The sequence below is a fragment of the Babylonia areolata genome, chromosome 1, assembly GCF_041734735.1.
Source record: "Babylonia areolata isolate BAREFJ2019XMU chromosome 1, ASM4173473v1, whole genome shotgun sequence".
NCBI classification, from domain to species: domain Eukaryota; kingdom Metazoa; phylum Mollusca; class Gastropoda; order Neogastropoda; family Buccinidae; genus Babylonia; species Babylonia areolata.
Window position 1 is genome coordinate 31,862,107 of NC_134876.1, and position 20,000 is coordinate 31,882,106.

At 43.7% G+C, this 20,000-nt stretch overlaps 1 protein-coding gene across 4 annotated transcripts in view; it reads right to left on the reverse strand.

Moving 5' to 3' along the window:
• The window catches only part of LOC143281845 (cilia- and flagella-associated protein 337-like), a 172,181-nt gene that overhangs the window by 111,962 nt on the left and 40,219 nt on the right, over nt 1–20,000 (reverse strand). For 3 of the 4 annotated variants that reach the window (XM_076587099.1, XM_076587091.1, XM_076587116.1), the window contains one exon: nt 5,847–5,911. In XM_076587099.1, coding sequence (XP_076443214.1) covers nt 5,847–5,911 — 65 coding nt within the window. Of the gene's footprint in view, nt 1–5,846; nt 5,912–11,261; nt 11,886–14,685; nt 15,152–20,000 lie in introns of those variants that run through there. The other variant, XM_076587125.1, reaches the window with a different exon arrangement.

Consider the following 20,000-nt stretch of genomic DNA (forward strand, 5'->3'; position numbering starts at 1 on the left):
AGCATCAGTGGAACTTAGTGTGACAGGGTCAAAGCTGCTTCTGATGTGTTCAGTTTTTTTCCATGAAATGTTCATTGAATTTATCCGGAAGAGACGATGGAATATTTGAGAGAAGCACAATTGCTAGCTTGCTCGCTAATACGAATATGGAGGTGTCCGTGCGCATAATTATCATTCCCCCCCCGCCCCCCCCCCACACACACACTGCCCTCCCCCTCTCTCTCTCTCTGTCTCTCTCTCTCTCTCTGTCTCTCTCTCTCCGTGTGTGAGTGTGTGTGTGTGTGTGTGTGTGTGTGTGTGTGTGTGTGTGTGTGTGTGTGTGTGTGTGTCGCTGTCTCTCTGTGTGTCTCTCTCTCGCTCTGTGTGTGTGTGTGTGTGTATGTGTGTGTGTGTGTGTGTGTTTCTGTGTGTGTGTGTGTGTGTGTGGTGGCTGTCTGTCTGTCTCTGTCTCTGTCTCTCTCTCTCTCTGTCTTTCTCTCTGTCTGTCTCTCGCTCTCTCTCTCTCTCTCTCTCTCTCTCTCTCTCTCTGTAAAATATATTAGCAGTGACTCTGCGCAGCCGCACAAACAAACGAAAGTAACGAATGAGAAAGAAAACTACCTTTTTACAACGACTCGCCAGATTCAGTAAAGGGAAGTAAATAACTTCAGGGGGGAAAAAAAAGATGATTGAAGCGTTTCTCCCCCTTCTAATTTCTTTTGTTTGACTCAAGTCTCTCAAAGTGAGTGGTATAGACGAAAAGAAAACACCAACATAGTCCTAAACAATAAAATATACAATATCGCTGGTATGGTGCAGGACTTAGTTCCAGATTTGTTCGTTGCTGATTACTTGAAGAGAGAAATCAGCTCAATATCGCTATCACCACTCGGCTGGAATCAGTTACTCGCTTTATATTTTTTTATTGACTCAAATGGTTTTATTAGTATTTCGTCATAAGAAGTCTGCGTAAATGACCAAGAAAGAAAGCAAGCTTATTTATTTATCTATTAAGACATCTTGCTATAGCGCATATTCTTGAAGCCCTATGCACTTTACAATAGCACTAAAAAAAAAACCATTCACTCAAACATCCCCACACAAACATATACATATAATTTGAAACATAGGTAAGAGAGAACAATTAAAAGAGGTCATGCCATTGATTAAATCAAGAAATTTAACAGGTATAAAAAGAGTAAAAAAATTTTTTAAAAAACCCAAAAAAAACAACAACAACGAAATAATGATAACAACAAAAATGTAGACAACTGAAATTGAAAGACGCACGCAAGCACGTACGTACATACATACATACATGAATGTGGAATGTGGATGTGAATAAGGAATGTGGGAGGAGAGGGATGTGAGAACGACGCAGCGAGGAACGCGATGATGAACGATGTTTTTTTTTCTTTTCCTAATGCAAAACGCAGTACACAGAGCAGGCATTCACACACTCACAACGCTCTCACTTCAGAGAAAACTCCTTTTATCACAAAGAAGAGAAAGAAAGAAAGAAAAAAGAAATGATTAGACAGCATGACAGCATTATAGATAAAAACAGTTTCCTTTTTATCACAAAAAATCATTTCAATTCTCTCTCTCTCTCTCACACACACACACACACACACATATATTCTTCCCGGGCTTTCGCTTACCACCCTCTCTCACTATCTCTGTCTGTGTGTCTGTGTCTGTGCCTGTGTGTCTGTCTGTGTCTGTGCGAGTGAGTATATACGAGTGGAAGACAATGGTGATGGAGTGACGGGAACTCTGACAAGGTAAAGGGCGGCTGGGTCTATCTCTTGAACAACACAGTGCGGCACACATGAAAATACAATCCATGGACGGCATGCAGTTGTCAGGACACTGCACACACACATTCTGTATCCCAGCACTGAGAATGCTGAAAGACATACATGCCATTACTCCGAGCCACAGACTGTCCGCATGTTGTCACCGATTGTTAAGTGACACCATACCAGTTGAACGTTTTAGTGAAATCGGAGGAGAGTATTGCCAATGATCACGCCCTCCTCTCTCCCTGTCACTGCACCATACTGACACGCACACATTGTGCCTGTAGCAGCGGTCTGTGTCTCCGAATGTCTATGTGAAAACACACACACACACACACACACTGATCGCGCAGAGCGTTCGAGTACAGACAGGTACAAAGGCAGACAGACAGAGAGGCATGCAGACACACACACACACGCGCACACGCGCACACACGCACACACACACACACACACACACACACACACACACACACACACACACACACGCGCACACACACACACACACACACACACACACACACACACACACACAAACTGATCGCGCAGAGCGTTCGAGTACAGACAGGTACAAAGACAAGCAGACAGACAGGCATGCAGACAGAGGCACAGAAAGCAGGTAGACAGAGAGGCATGCAGACAGAGGCACAGAAAGCAGGTAGACAGACAGAGAGGCATGCAGACAGAGGCACAGAAAGCAGGTAGACAGACAGAGAGGCATGCAGACAGAGGCACAGAAAGCAGGTAGACAGACAGAGGCACAGAAAGCATGTAGACAGACGGAGAGGCATGCAGACAGAGGCACAGAAAGCATGTAGACAGACGGAGAGGCATGCAGACAGAGGCACAGAAAGCAGGTAGACAGACAGAGAGGCATGCAGACAGAGGCACAGAAAGCAGGTAGACAGACAGAGAGGCATGTAGACAGAGGCACAGAAAGCAGGTAGACAGACATAGGCACAGAAAGCATGTAGACAGACAGAGGCACAGAAAGCATGTAGACAGACAGAGAGGCATGCAGACAGAGGCACAGAAAGCAGGTAGACAGACAGAGGCACAGAAAACATGTAGACAGACAGATAGGCATGCAGAGAGAGGCACAGAAAGCATGTAGAGAGACAGAGGCACAGAAAGCATGTAGACAGACAGATAGGCATGCAGAGAGAGGCACAGAAAGCATGTAGACAGACAGAGGCACAGAAAGCATGTAGACAGACAGATAGGCATGCAGAGAGAGGCACAGAAAGCAGGTAGACAGACAGAGGCACAGAAAGCATGTAGACAGACAGAGAGGCATGCAGACAGAGGCACAGAAAGCAGCTAGACAGAGGCACAGAAAGCAGCTAGACAGACAGAGAGGCATGCAGACAGAGGCACAGAAAGCATGTAGACAGACAGAGAGGCATGCAGACAGAGGCACAGAAAGCAGGTAGACAGACAGAGGCACAGAAAGCATGTAGACAGACAGAGAGGCATGCAGAGAGAGGCACAGAAAGCATGTAGACAGACAGAGGCACAGAAAGCATGTAGACAGAGAGGCATGCAGACAGAGGCACAGAAAGCAGGTAGACAGACAGAGGCACAGAAAACATGTAGACAGACAGATAGGCATGCAGAGAGAGGTACAGAAAGCATGTAGAGAGACAGAGGCACAGAAAGCATGTAGACAGACAGATAGGCATGCAGAGAGAGGCACAGAAAGCATGTAGACAGACAGAGGCACAGAAAGCATGTAGACAGACAGATAGGCATGCAGAGAGAGGCACAGAAAGCAGGTAGACAGACAGAGGCACAGAAAGCATGTAGACAGACAGAGAGGCATGCAGACAGAGGCACAGAAAGCAGCTAGACAGAGGCACAGAAAGCAGCTAGACAGACAGAGAGGCATGCAGACAGAGGCACAGAAAGCATGTAGACAGACAGAGAGGCATGCAGACAGAGGCACAGAAAGCAGGTAGACAGACAGAGGCACAGAAAGCATGTAGACAGACAGAGAGGCATGCAGAGAGAGGCACAGAAAGCATGTAGACAGACAGAGGCACAGAAAGCATGTAGACAGACAGAGAGGCATGCAGACAGAGGCACAGAAAGCAGGTAGACAGACAGAGGCACAGAAAACATGTAGACAGACAGATAGGCATGCAGAGAGAGGCACAGAAAGCATGTAGAGAGACAGAGGCACAGAAAGCATGTAGACAGACAGATAGGCATGCAGAGAGAGGCACAGAAAGCATGTAGACAGACAGAGGCACAGAAAGCATGTAGACAGACAGATAGGCATGCAGAGAGAGGCACAGAAAGCAGGTAGACAGACAGAGGCACAGAAAGCATGTAGACAGACAGAGAGGCATGCAGACAGAGGCACAGAAAGCAGCTAGACAGAGGCACAGAAAGCAGCTAGACAGACAGAGAGGCATGCAGACAGAGGCACAGAAAGCATGTAGACAGACAGAGAGGCATGCAGACAGAGGCACAGAAAGCAGGTAGACAGACAGAGGCACAGAAAGCATGTAGACAGACAGAGAGGCATGCAGAGAGAGGCACAGAAAGCATGTAGACAGACAGAGGCACAGAAAGCATGTAGACAGAGAGGCATGCAGACAGAGGCACAGAAAGCAGGTAGACAGACAGAGGCACAGAAAACATGTAGACAGACAGATAGGCATGCAGAGAGAGGTACAGAAAGCATGTAGAGAGACAGAGGCACAGAAAGCATGTAGACAGACAGATAGGCATGCAGAGAGAGGCACAGAAAGCATGTAGACAGACAGAGGCACAGAAAGCATGTAGACAGACAGATAGGCATGCAGAGAGAGGCACAGAAAGCAGGTAGACAGACAGAGGCACAGAAAGCATGTAGACAGACAGAGAGGCATGCAGACAGAGGCACAGAAAGCAGCTAGACAGAGGCACAGAAAGCAGCTAGACAGACAGAGAGGCATGCAGACAGAGGCACAGAAAGCATGTAGACAGACAGAGAGGCATGCAGACAGAGGCACAGAAAGCAGGTAGACAGACAGAGGCACAGAAAGCATGTAGACAGACAGAGAGGCATGCAGAGAGAGGCACAGAAAGCATGTAGACAGACAGAGGCACAGAAAGCATGTAGACAGACAGAGAGGCATGCAGACAGAGGCACAGAAAGCAGGTAGACAGACAGAGGCACAGAAAACATGTAGACAGACAGATAGGCATGCAGAGAGAGGCACAGAAAGCATGTAGAGAGACAGAGGCACAGAAAGCATGTAGACAGACAGATAGGCATGCAGAGAGAGGCACAGAAAGCATGTAGACAGACAGAGGCACAGAAAGCATGTAGACAGACAGATAGGCATGCAGAGAGAGGCACAGAAAGCAGGTAGACAGACAGAGGCACAGAAAGCATGTAGACAGACAGAGAGGCATGCAGACAGAGGCACAGAAAGCAGCTAGACAGAGGCACAGAAAGCAGCTAGACAGACAGAGAGGCATGCAGACAGAGGCACAGAAAGCATGTAGACAGACAGAGAGGCATGTAGGCAGAGGCACAGAAAGCAGGTAGACAGACAGAGGCACAGAAAGCATGTAGACAGACAGAGAGGCATGCAGAGAGAGGCACAGAAAGCATGTAGACAGACAGAGGCACAGAAAGCATGTAGACAGACAGAGAGGCATGCAGACAGAGGCACAGAAAGCATGTAGACAGACAGAGGCACAGAAAGCATGTAGACAGACAGAGAGGCATGCAGACAGAGGCACAGAAAGCATGTAGACAGACAGAGGCACAGAAAGCAGGTAGACAGACAGAGGCACAGAAAACATGTAGACAGACAGAGGCATGCAGACAGAGGCACAGAAAGCAGGAAGACAGACAGAGGCATGCAGAGGCACAGAAAACATGTAGACAGACAGAGGCATGCAGACAGAGGCACAGACAAGCAGGTAGACAGACATACAGACAGAAGAATAAGATGATGACGAAGACGAAGAAGGTAGTGGTGGTGGTGGAGGTGAGTTGACGAGGACGATAACAACGACAACAACAACAACAACAGCACAGACAACAACAACACACTCTTCACTCACTTTTCAATGGTCTCTGTGGTGGAGAAACTCTTCCTTCGCTTGGGCGCCCCATCACGGTAATCCGTCTGAAAAGAAAAAAAAAAGAAAAGAAAGAAAGAGTTTCAGTTTCAAGAAGGCGTCACTGCGTTTGGACAAATCCATATACGCTACACCACATCTGCCAAACAGATGCCTGACCAGCAGCGTCACCCAAGTCAGGCCTTGAGTAACCCAACGCGCTTAGTCAGGCCTTGAAAGAAAGAAAGAAAACTCAGTAACAACAAACTACAAGAACACTGACGACCTCTCACGCTCTGTATTATATACGTCGTGTCACGTCCTGCCCATGCAAACCGCGGGCGGAGTCCAGACAAGCTGTGGGGAAGTGCCCCCTACACTGCTACAGAGCAGTAGTGATGAGCTACCTGTTGGCACGGGTCCTTCAGGTCATGTTGTTGTTCGGTGCTTGGGTCATGGCCACTGGGCACAACGGGGTGACCGACACCTTGGTCCCAGGATAGTTCTGTCGTGTGTCGTTCTCCTGTGCCCCCCCCCCCCGCCCCCTCCCCACCCCCACGCCCCCCCCCGCCCCCCCCCCCCGATTCCTCCCCGAGGCCCCCACCATCGCGCCCTGTCCTGGTATCCCCTCCACTTATTGGATCCATTCTGGAATGCATGATTAGGATTTATGCACCATACAGCGACTAGGTTCGTTATGTACGTGCCCTGGTCTGGGTATATGCCCTGTGTTACATGCCCCATGTGGAGTGATGGTCTAGAGGTAACGCGTCCGCCTAGGAAGCGAATCTGAGCACGCTGGTTCGAATCACTGCTCAGCCGCCGATATTTTCTCTCCCTCCACTAGACCTTGAGTGGTGGTCTGGATGCTAGTCATTCGGATGAGACGATAAACCAACGCCCCGTGTGCAGCATGCACTTAGCGCACGTAAAAGAACCGACGGCAACAAAAGGGTTGTTCCTGGCAAAATTCTGTAGAAAAATCCACTTCGATAGGAAAAACAAATAAAATTGCACGCTGGAAAAAATACAAAAAAATATTTGTGGCTCTGTAGTGTAGCGACGCGCTCTCCCTGGGGAGAGCAGCCCGAATTTCGCACAGAGAAATATATTGTGATAAAAAGAAATACAAATACAAAATACAAATACTATGGCCCTCTTCCCGCCTACACGTTGCCTAGTTTTGTCCATGCCCTCTGTTAATGTGAACGAAGCTTTTAGAGTGTATGTTGTGCCAGCGTGCCCTGCGTTTATCTGTAAAATCGAGTGATCATATACATCAGTGTTTCAGGAATTTTGTTTCTTACAGCATTAATTATATCAAGAAGTTCCAGTCCGATTATTCAATAGTCTTTTATTCCAGTGAAGACGTTGATTGAGGCATTGTGCGTTGTTGTGCAGTCATTCTTATGTGAAGGTCTGGAAATGTCTTGTCATTGTCTGTACTGAACCTGCCAGGTTTGGTTCCATCGAAGTAGTTTTGCCCCTGAGAAAATGCCAGTGTTAAAGTTTACCACGGACACACAGACAGACAGAGAGACAAACACATGGATAACAAAAAACAAGACGATTACAAACCATTCGCTTTGTTTGCATACGTGACTGAGCCCAAAGGCAGACAAGTGCTAATCTATCATCGTTGAAAACAAACAACTCTCTCCCTCTGATTATTCACAAATTGTTCTTTCGTTTTAGACCTTATAGAGTGAGGATTGGGTGCAAATTAAAAAAACAACAACACGTACTTGCTTACCTGTTATCCTCGAATGTAAAAAAACCCAAAAAAACAAACTTGTTGTGCCTTTCCTCGTCTTCTCTCATATTATTTAAACTGCCATTCCAAGAGAGATTTGAGCTCTCCGATATTTTCACCCACTTCATATGATAATGCAGAAAAAAAAAGTGAAGTTCATTTTGTTTAGTTTTTTTTCTTTCATATTTTTGCCCCACCCTGAATGATGGTAGAAATCAGCTGGTTCCTCAGAAATATTGTTAGAGCATTTTCCAGTTTAGACTTTACTCGCTTTTGGCTGGCGCTTTGGAAACCAACGTAAATCAGCTTGCCGTTTATTCATATAAAGTTTTAAAAAATTCTTAGTTCAGTCTGCAGTTAATCACTGGATGGTGTACTTCTAAAAACTATGTTATGATATGCTAATGTGAAATGTGTGTTCATATCATCCCCTCGTGACGGGAACCAGCCTTTATTGAAGCCGGAAAACATTCATGTCCATATCTCTCTCTCATTTTTCACTCACACTAAAACACACACTGACACCGACATGCAGGCAGTACACACACACACACACACACACACACACACACACACACACACACACACAAACGTCAGGGGGTTCTCTATATCAAAAACAAACATGAAAACAGGCATATATATATATTTCACGAGAGTGACAGTCGGAGCGTCTTGTTGACAAGTGGTGGAGGAGGTAAGTGCGCGACACACACACACACACACACACACACACACACACACACACACATATACAGAGAGAGAGAGAGAAGAAGAAGAAGAGAGAGTAAATCAGTGGTCCACTTCACCACTTCACGAGGCGTGTTCTGTTGTGTGAACAAGAGTTCCAGTTAACATTCACGAACAGACGATACATCCTTTTAGCGTGTACACACACACGCATACGCATTTATGTTGTGTGTTCATTTGTTTTTGTGTGTGTGTGTGTGTGTGTGTGTGTGTGTGTGCGTGCTTGTTTTCTTCAGTTTAACGTCTGTTCACTATCAGTGTTATTAGACGGAATGGAGAAAAGTGGTGGATAAAGGAAAGGGAATGCATGTGCATATTAGTGTAAGAAAGTGTTCATCTTATGGAGTAGAGGATAAGTACATTATAAGATATTAAAGGTTGATGAGATTGTGGTGTGTAATGAATGAGGTGTCATTGGAAGGAGAATATATGTATGCATATCAACAAGTATTAACTTACAACAATGTAAATATAAACAGCGACATTAATTAGAATACATCAAAGGAGGATACCAGCTGGACTGGAGTTTAAAATTTCCGAAAACAGTATAAGCAATGAATAATCATTCAGAATCTTTTCAGTGGCTGATGGAATATTGGTAAACAAGTCATCGACTACATCTTTTGGAATTAACTGTCTTATGTTAGGACAATGAATGAGTAGATGGTTTACAGTTATTTGCTTACCGCACATACATTGTGTGTGTGTGTGTGTGTGTGTGTGTGTGTGTGTAAGTGTGACCGTGCCTTGGCACTACACTCACGTCCGATTGCACCACGTCTCCCACTACCTTTCTGAACCCCATACCATCCCTCCAACCCAACGTGGCTTTTTTTTTTTTTTTTTTTCTTTTTTAAATCCCTTTTCCCCACCGTTATTTATCACACGTAGTCTATGGTCCCTGTCAGCTTTCCGCCGTGAAGTCAAACTTATTACATCCACTGCCCGGCCCTCACACAACGCAGTCAACTCGTGGCATTGTTTGGGGACACTTGTATCTCCATCAGCCGCCCCCCCCCCCCCCCACCCCCTACCCTGTCTGTGTGTGTGTCAGTGGCCTTTATCAGCGTTCATCAGGCCTGACTGTCACCCTTTCCACCCAACAACGGTCAGGAAGATAACCTCCCTCAGTCCTGTTCCCCGTCGCGTCCCACCCGACTTCAGCCCCGCACCTCTTCGGTTCAGTCTTTTCCTGTCGGTTCCGGTTATTACCGCCCCTTCTCAGCTCTTGCTCACACATTCACACGTTGTAAGTAAGTATGCACGTGCGTACAGGCAGGCACGGCACTGCACGCGTGCCCAAACACGATGTGCTGGTGTTCACACACACACACACACACACACAGACACCGAACTCCCCTTGCTCATACTAACCTATACACGCACAACAATCACACACTGCACGCCTCGCCCATCAATACACATGCATACACATACATTACCGACCCCGTCTCCATCACACAGACAGACAGACAGACAGACAGACACACACACACACACACATTTTCCCTCTGCCACCCCCTCCTCACACACACACGTCTCCGTTTCAGTCAGTCTATCTCATCTCTGTTTCTCTTTGTCTCTGTCAGTAACACCCCATGTACTGTCTGTCTTTCTGTATGTCTGTATGTCTCTCTCTCTCTCTCTCTCTCTCTCTCTCAACCTGTGCCTGGTTTAAAAAAAAAAAAGAAAAAAAAAGCATGCATATTGCTTCATTCAATAACCTAGTTAAATAAAATTTCATCTCGTTTCGTTTCGTCCACCCCCCCCCCCCCCCCCCCCCCACCCCGCTCCCTCCTCCCCCCCCTCCCCCCTCTCTCTCTCTCTCAGTCTCCCATAATATCTCCGCCGCCCATGACAAGTGGAGGTAAAATATGGCCGTGGCTAGGGCCGGTGGAGGGTGTGGTGATAAGCCAGCAGGCCCACTTGTGGCAGCCCCTGGCAGGAGCCGACACTACGTACAGCTCAGTGTGTGCTGATAGAGCCGGCTGGACTCCGCTGGTCTAAAAATACATGTCATTTTATCTTAGTGGCTGGACTCCTCCACCTCTCAAAACTGTGTGTACCAGCCTCTACTACCCGCCTCCCTCACATGTCTGTATCTCAACAACACCACAGTGCTTTTCCTTTGCAAGTAAAAAAAAAAAAAAAAACTGAAAAATAAAACACGTTTGACACATCAGATGAATGACACATAGATATATATGCACGGCGAGCGCATGTGCGCAAACAATTTTTTTTAATGATTTGGATGATTTGAATTAGTCTCGGTAAAAATAGCGTGGTGACCCAGTCTATCCACATACTTTTCATTACTCTCTCTCTCTCTCTCTCTCACACACACACACACACACGCACACGCACGCACGCCAGCACACATACATATATACACACATATGATACACACACAGACACACGCACATACGCTCACAAACACACATTCAATATGGATCAGATCCTCCGTTGACATAAAGCTTGTTGAATTAACTGGCAGTTGTTGAAGTGGCGCTAAAGATGGCAATAATAGCAGAAACGAATAATACTGCTGTTGTTGCTGATGGTGACGATGATGATGACAACGATAATGATGGTGATGATGATGACAACTGTTGTCAGCATTATGACTCAGTATCGTATTATTGTCAATGCTGTTCTAGTTATTGATGCTGTCAGTAAAATGAAGACATATCTGCACCAACTGTGAATTCTATACCTAGTCAACCATAGTATGTATACCATCCTTCCTGGCTCAGCAGCGTAAATCGAGATGTATATGAACAGTAAAATTAACTGCAAAACAAATTCATCATGTTGAGAAGATGGTGACGGAGATGGTGATGACAACAATGACAACTGACTGCATATAAAGAGTTTTGGACATTTACACCAGCACAATAAGACAGAGCGTCCTTCAGTACCTGGTTGACCACCAGCAGCACCTCATCCTCCTCGTCCTCTTCGGGGTCGTAGTTGGGAGGGAGGAACTTCACGTTCCTGTTCTTGTGGGGCAACGGCATGTCTCAAGCACCACTTTGTGGGTACATCCAACACCCAGTTTCTGGAAGGCAGTGCTAGTTTTCAGGGATGATTTGCGGGACCCGGAGAATAAAGATGACTTAACAGACGCAGTGGTCACATCACCAGCTGTTGCTTATGTCGTCTGTTCTCTGTTTGAACATGTTCTGGGTCACTTCAACGTTATCGTCATTGTTGTTCTCCACAATGTTGTTATGTATAGAATCCTCCAGCCACAAAGCTGGCATCAAACTATTTTCTGGACAGCTTTTATGTTCTGGTTGATCATCACATGGTCATGTTATCATTCATTGATTTGACGACACATTTGTCACTGTGTTATCCTGTGGGTCTGGTTTGACCACACACTTGTCACTGTGTTATCCTGTGTGTCTGGTTTGACCACACACTTGTCACTGTGTTATCCTGTGGGTCTGGTTTGACCACACACTTGTCACTGCGTTATCCTGTGGGTCTGGTTTGACCACAAAGCTGCTGTGTCGTTCTTCACCAAATCATGTTATTCTCTGCACATTTTTTTTTTCTTAACATTGTATCATTTTTCTGAGCGGACGTACCTACAAAATAACATTCCTATTCCCCACGACATTATGTTTTGTACGTAGACTGTCATCATAATCATGTTTATGCTCTGATTCACAGAAACGTTTGACACTTGGTGAAGTTGTGTTACTTCCTAGACAAAAAGTGTCATTGAATGACTGACACCCGGTCTGTCTTTGATTCTCTGACTGGGGACGACAAATGACCGTGTGTGTCACTCTTCGAAAAAAACAAAAACTGTCTATGTATTTCCTCCTCGCAGTATGTCACTGTATAATTTACCACAACCTTTTACGCTGTGACTGGTTATCACACTATTATCTCAAAGTTGTCATTATATGATGTGCGATTAACTACTATTCAATACATCATTGTTACGCTAACGTTTCAAAAACGGTTACTGTTATTTGCCACAAGCCGTGTTCACGCTAATTTTCAAAAAACGGTTACTGTGTTATTTGCTACATAACCGTATTCTTTGGCTATGTGCAGTGTTGAGCGGCCTAGTTCAGTACAAGTTCTGACCCCTAATTTGTTGAGATTTTTATGTCAGTTTCCTAAATCTAGCATCTAAACAGTAGTAACAGTACAACTGTACATAAGATGACACACTTCATTTTTTTTTTTTTTAATTTCTTTTTATGACAACAGATTTCTCTGTGTGAAATTCGGGCTGCTCTCCCCAGGGAGAGCGCGTCGCTACACTACAGCGCCACCCTTTTTTTTTTTTTTTTTTCCTGCGTGCAGTATTTTTTATTTGTTTTTCCTATCGAAGTGGATTTTTCTACAGAATTTTGCCAGGAACAACTCTTTTGTTGCCGTGGGTTCTTTTACGTGCGCTAAGTGCATGCTGCACACGGGACCTCGGTTTATCGTCTCAACCGAATGACTACTTGGACTACTTATGAGACTTTGGGAACATTTCAAAGTGTAAAAAAAACCCACTATAACCAGTGATTTTTCCCCCTCTAAATCTAGGCCTGGGTAGTGTACATGTTCAAGAAACGGTTTGATTCTGCACTTGGAGACATTTCGTTCACTGACTCATCTGATGAGACAGCTCTCCCCGTTTTGTGATTTCACAGTCAGTCAGTTTTACGACGGGCCAACAACCGGTCCTGGGGTTGCAGTATCACAGGGTGTATATCTCATCTCACTCACTCTCGCCTTCCACACACACCACATACACCTTGACGTTTATGTTGTTTAACAACGGGGGGAAACCACCAGAGGCGTGTACAATAAATCTCTCGCTGGTTTGCCGGAATAAATGACACGAACTCCAGCTGTGAAATGAGCCATTATCTTTCAGACGGGTGGCCCTTGAGCTGCAGGGTACCCGAAGACAGTGTGTTCACTCCTTCTCCTTGTCATTTCATTGGTCACGTTCTCAAAGACAGCAATCCTTTGTGGCGTTTTGCAAAGACACACACTGTAAACTTAACGACTTAAGTCGATAGCTGTTACACTGAATGATACTGAACCGTTTGCATTGCACAACCTTTCACTGTACAGTCCTGTACTGTACTATACTGCATAGTACTGTACTGTATAGTGCTCTGTTGCATCACACAATACAGTACTGTTCTATGCAATACTGTATACTGCACTGCACTATCCTGCTCTACTGTTTTGCACTAGATAAGGGTCTTGTCGCAAAGCCTTTCTGCTCTTGAGAATTTGGACAGTTCTACAGAAAGTGGTACATCACTGCAACGCAACCACTTCCCTTGCTCTGTTCGAGTGTATAATATATATATATATATATATATCCTTAACGATCTTTTTCTTCCACAACATAGTAGGATCTGCTCTCGTTCTTGCCGCGAGGCTTGCGTATGGATCCTCGATTCTTCCCCCCATCCGAAAGAACACTACTTAAACCAGCATTCAGGCTGGGTGGGAGAGAGAGAACGGTTTCTGCACCCGTTATGGAATCGTACCGTGGGTGTTTAGAATCTTCTGTAGGAGTCTTATCACCAGAGTTCTTCACTGAATGTTTACAAGACTGCTGTTTTTTTCTGTTTTGAATCTACACACAGCTGAGTGAAGCAACGGATAAATGAATGTCTGGCACTTTTCTCTGAACAATCATTCTTCCCTGATTAACTTGAACTGTTTAAGAACGATGTCACGATGCCCATAATTACATCGCTTTTATGCGTTTTCAATTTTTCATCATGATATTTATTATCGTGTGGTGTCTCTCTGAAAAACCCTTGACTTCAATGTCACTTCTCTCACATTAACATAGTATTCCTGTTAAAAGTTAAATTTAAAGTTCCCTAATAAGACACTCTAACCCTTTCTTTCATCTTTCATCCTCATAGCATGTGAACATTTCTTTCTTTCTTTCTTGTGATTAATTTCTCATGCCAACAGTTCCTGTTTTCAATCCATCAGAATAGTACTTCATTCCTTTATCTCATCATCACCAATCATTATCATAGTTTTTTATCCATATAATGAATATTCGTTTTGGCGTTTTGTCTCTTTACGCAACGCTTCATTTTTGTTCATTGTCCCTCATGTTGATATCCCATCCCTGTTTCTTATCTTTCTTAATTAGCACTTCAGTGGTATTGTGAGTCCTCGAGACCCCACTTCGATAATTCATGTTTTCTCACACTTACAATAACACTCAGTTTCTGTTGTTTGAAACCTCACATCATCACTTCATTCAGTCTTGATTATAGTCTTTAAGAGTCACACTTCCTTCCTATTTCATTCACTCAACATTGACAGTTCATTCCTGTCACCAACCCTTTAAAACACCACCGCTGTTTTCGCTGACGTGACACAGTTCTCCTGGATCTCCCTGTGTTTTCTGAACACGAGAAGCAGATGCAGATGCAGATGCACACGTTCGACGAACACACGGTCTCACTCCTTCACCCCCGGGCACTTGAAGCTGTCGAAGTGCAGTGACTAACACCGTGCACTGTCTTAGTTAGGGCTCTCCTGCAAACATCATCAACGACACCTGCACAGTGACTGGAGACTCACACGACCTAAGACTCCCCCACGTTTACTGACAGTGCACACGACATCCGACCCTGTGTCTACAACTCCCCTCGTAAAAAGCAAGGGCAGGTATGAGCAGCGAGAGCTAGGTAGTCTTGACACAAAACCGGGTAGTTTTCTGTAAAGACTCAAGTCATAGACACAAACAGCAGTGAGGTATTAGTGTCTATGCCAGAGTGCAGTCAACCCCGGTTGGTCGCTCAGTCTCTCTTGTTCTCTCTGTCTCTGGCCACCTGCTGATGAAGGTGACAGGCCCTCCAGCCTAGTCCGGGTACCCGCCCCCGACCCCTACCCCCCCACCCGGCAAGGTAGGCCTGATTTATTGAGGGCTGTTTCGAGGGAGAGGAAAGAGTGATCAGCGTCAGTGACAGTCCCTTCACCGCACACAACAACCCGCTCCATGGTTATCACGTAAAGGGAGTGTGTGTGTCGCCTGTGTTCGTGTTTTGTTTTGCTCTGTTTGGTGTTGTTGGTGACTTCTCTGTCCTGATACATTGTCGTTTGACAGCTTCTGTTATCTGTATGCTGATAAATCTAGCCCTTTTTTTTTCCTTGATTTTTTTTTTTTATGTACATTTCCTGCCTGGTTCTCTTTCTCTATAATTATTGTTCAATCGTTGTCTTTTTTTTTTAAGATCTAATTTTTATTTAATTTTTAAGAATTTTTTTTTTATCTCCTGCCCCTGTTCTGTCGATCACCGAAACATGTTTCCTGTACTATACTGTCGTTTAGTTTCTTCTCTTTCCTGTGATACTGTGTCGTCATTTTCATGAGTTTACTGTGGTGTTTCTGAAATGTTTTCTGAGATGTTTCTAAACTGTTTTCAGTGGTGTTTTCTGTGATGTCCTTACATTGTTTCTAAAAAAATGTTTTCCTTGGTGTTCGTTTCTGACTTTTTTGTTCTTGTGATGCTTCCGAAATGTTTTCCATGATGTTTCTGAAATGTCTTCTTAGATAATTTTTCAGTCATTTAAAATTCGATTGTTTCCTGTGTTGTTTTGACATTCTCTTTTATCTGTTCATTGTGAGTTTGTCATTCACTTTCGCCTTTTCTTTTACTTATATCCGCTTTCCTGTTTCCAGAGTTATTATTCTCTTTTTGTTTGTTCTTTGTGGTGTGGTCTTTCTCTTTCCTGTTTCCAGTGTTATTATTCTCTTTTTGTTTGTTCTTTGTGGTGTGGTCTTTCTCTTTCCTGTTTCCAGAGTTATTATTCTCTTTTTGTTTGTTCTTTGTGGTGTGGTCTTTCTCTTTCCTGTTTCCAGAGTTATTATTCTCTTTTTGTTTGTTCTTTGTGGTGTGGTCTTTCTCTTTCCTGTTTCCAGTGTTATTATTCTCTTTTTGTTTGTTCTTTGTGGTGTGGTCTTTCTCTTTCCTGTTTCCAGTGTTATTATTCTCTGTTTGTTTGTTCTTTGTGGTGTGGTCTTTCTCTTTCCTGTTTCCAGTGTTATTATTCTCTTTTTGTTTGTTCTTTGTGGTGTGGTCTTGCTCTTTCCTGTTTCCTGTGTTATTATTCTCTTTTTGTTTGTTCTTTGTGGTGTGGTCTTTCTCTTTCCTGTTTCCAGAGTTATTTTTCTCTTTTTGCTTGTTCTTTGTGGTGTAGTCTTTCTCTTTCCTGTTTCCAGTGTTATTATTCTCTTTTTGTTTGTTCTTTGTGGTGCGGTCTTTCTCTTTCCTGTTTCCAGTGTTATTATTCTCTTTTTGTTTGTTCTTTGTGGTGTGGTCTTTCTCTTTCCTGTTTCCAGTGTTATTATTCTCTTTTTGTTTGTTCTTTGTGGTGTGGTCTTTCTCTTTCTTGTTTCCAGAGTTATTGTTCTCTTTTTGTTTGTTCTTTGTGGTGTGGTCTTTCTCTTTCCTGTTTCCAGAGTTATTATTCTCTTTTTGTTTGTTCTTTGTGGTGTGGTCTTTCTCTTTCCACCGTGTTCCTCTCTCTGGTGCTTTTTGTTCTACGCAATCTTCTGTTCTTTGTCACGTTCTCGCTTTGCCTTTTGCTTTTCTTTTTCTCCCCCACACACCACACACCCCAGTCCCCTTTTGTTGTTTTGTTTTTCTTCGCCTCTGCCGAGTTCTTATCGTTGTTATTTTTATGTTCGGTTTTCTTCTCTGTAGTATTCACTGTCACTCACTTTGCTCGTTTTTTTTTTTCTCCCCCACTCTCACTGTAAATAACCTTTTTTTTTTTTTTTTTTACCTTCAATGTTGTGTTACGGACATGTTTTTCTTTCTGTTGTATTCACTGTCGTTCAGTTTGCTCCTTTTTTTATATATACTTTTTTTTTTTTCACCTCGCTGCAAGATTACCCATTATTCTCCGTGCAGGTATACTACGTGTCTTCCTGTTGTTGACTTTGCTGTTTTCCTGTCTGTAGTATTATTCACTGTCGTTCACTTTGCTGTTTTCCTGTCTGTAGTATTCACTGTCATTGACTTTGCTGCTCTCCTGTTTGCAGTATTATTCACTATCGTTCACTTTGCTGTTTTCCTGTCTGTAGTATTATTCACTGTCGTTCACTTTGCTGTTTTCCTGTCTGTAGTATTATTCACTGTCATTGACTTTGCTGCTCTCCTGTTTGCAGTATTATTCACTGTCCTTCACTTTGCTGTTTTCCTGTCTGTAGTATTTACTGTCGTTCACATTGCTGTTTTCCTGTCTGCAGTATTATTCACTGTCGTTGACTTTGCTGTTTTCCTGTCTGTAGTATTTACTGTCGTTCACATTGCTGTTTTCCTGTCTGTAGTATTTACTGTCGTTCACATTGCTGTTTTGCTGTCTGTAGTATTATTCACTGTCGTTCACATTGCTGTTTTCCTGTCTGTAGTATTTACTGTCGTTCACACTGCTGTTTTCCTGTCTGTAGTATTTACTGTCGTTCACATTGCTGTTTTCCTGTCTGTAGTATTTACTGTCGTTCACATTGCTGTTTTCCTGTCTGTAGTATTTACTGTCGTTCACATTGATGTTTTCCTGTCTGTAGTATTATTCATTATCGCTCACATTGCTGTTTTCCTGTCTGTAGTATTATTCACTGTCCTTCACTTTGCTGTTTTCCTGTCTGTAGTATTTACTGTCGTTCACATTGCTGTTTTCCTGTCTGTAATATTTACTGTCGTTCACATTGCTGTTTTCCTGTCTGTAATATTTACCGTCGTTCACATTGCTGTTTTCCTGTCTGTAGTATTATTCACTGTCGTTGACTTTGCTGTTTTCCTGTTTGTAGTATTTGCTGTTGTTCACATTACTGTTTTCCTGTCTGTAGTATTTACTGTCGTTCACTTTGCTGTTTTCCTGTCTGCAGTATTATTCACTGTCGTTCACACTGCTGTTTTCCTGTCTGTAGTATTATTCACTATCACTCACATTGCTGTTTTCCTCTCTGTAGTATTCACCGTCGTTCACACTGCTGTTTTCCTGTCTGTAGTATTATTCACTATCGCTCACATTGCTGTTTTCCTGTCTGTAGTATTATTCACTATCGCTCACACTGCTGTTTTCCTGTCTGTAGTATTCACCGTCGTTGACTTTGCTGTTTTCCTGTCTGTAGTATTATTCACTGTCGTTGACTTTGCTGTTTTCCTGTTTGTAGTATTTACTGTTGTTCACATTGCTGTTTTCCTGTCTGTAGTATTTACTGTCGTTCACATTGCTGTTTTCCTGTCTGTAGTATTATTCACTATCGCTCACATTGCTGTTTTCCTGTCTGTAGTATTATTCACTGTCGTTGACTTTGCTGTTTTCCTGTCTGTAGTATTATTCACTATCGTTGACTTTGCTGTTTTCCTGTCTGTGGTATTATTCACTATCGTTCACTCTTCTGTGTTCCTGTCTGTAGTATTATTCACTATCATTGACTTTGCTGTTTTCCTGTCTGCAGTATTATTCACTGTCGTTGACTTTGCTCTGTTCCTGTCTGTAGTATTATTCACTGTCGTTGACTTTGCTGTGTTCCTGTCTGTAGTATTATTCACTATCGTTCACATTGCTGTTTTCCTGTCTGTAGTATTATTCACTATCGTTCACATTGCTGTTTTCCTGTCTGTAGTATTATTCACTATCGCTCACATTGCTGTTTTCCTGTCTGTAGTATCATTCACTATCGCTCACATTGCTGTTTTCCTGTCTGTAGTATTTACTGTCGTTCACATTGCTGTTTTCCTGTCTGTAGTATTATTCACTGTCGTTCACTTTGCCGTTTTGCTGTCTGTATTATTGTTCACTGTCGTTCACTTTGCTGTTTTGCTGTCTGTAGTATTGTTCACTGTCGTTCACTTTGCTGTTTTGCTGTCTGTAGTATTATTCACTGTTGACTTTGCTGTTTTCCTGTCTGTATTATTATTCACTGTCGTTCACTTTGCTGTTTTCCTGTCTGCAGTATTATCCACTATCGTTGACTTTGCTCTGTTCCTGTCTGTAGTATTATTCACTATCCTTCACTTTGCTGTTTTCCTGTCTGTAGTATTATTCACTATCCTTCACTTTGCTGTTTTCCTGTCTGCAGTATCATTCACTGTCGCTCACATTGCTGTTTTCCTGTCTGCAGTATTATTCACTGTCGTTCACTTTACTGTTTCCCTGTCTGTGTATTATTCACTATTATTGACATTGCTGTTTTCCTGTCTGCAGTATTATCTACTATCGTTGACTTTGCTGTTTTCCTGTCTGTAGTATTATTCACTATCGTTCACTTTGCTGTTTTCCTGTCTGTAGTATTATTCACTATCCTTCACTTTGCTGTTTTCCTGTCTGTAGTATTTACTATGGTTCACTTTATTCCTTTGTTTTTTCCCCCCTCCAGCGACTCTGAAAGATTACCCGATATTCTCCGTGCAGTTAGTTATACGTGTCTTCCTGATGTTGACTTCGCTGTTACCCTGTGTGTAGTTTTCACTTCTCGTTGACATTGCTCTCGGCAGTTTCCCTGCACAACCGTGTAGTCGTTCACTGTGTGCTCTCCCCCCTCCGTTCTGTCTCCCGCTTTACAAGGGAGCTCGGTCAGCCTTGGGGGCAACCCTGTCGCCCACTGCTGGCCGATAACATCCTGGCTGAACCTTGCCAAG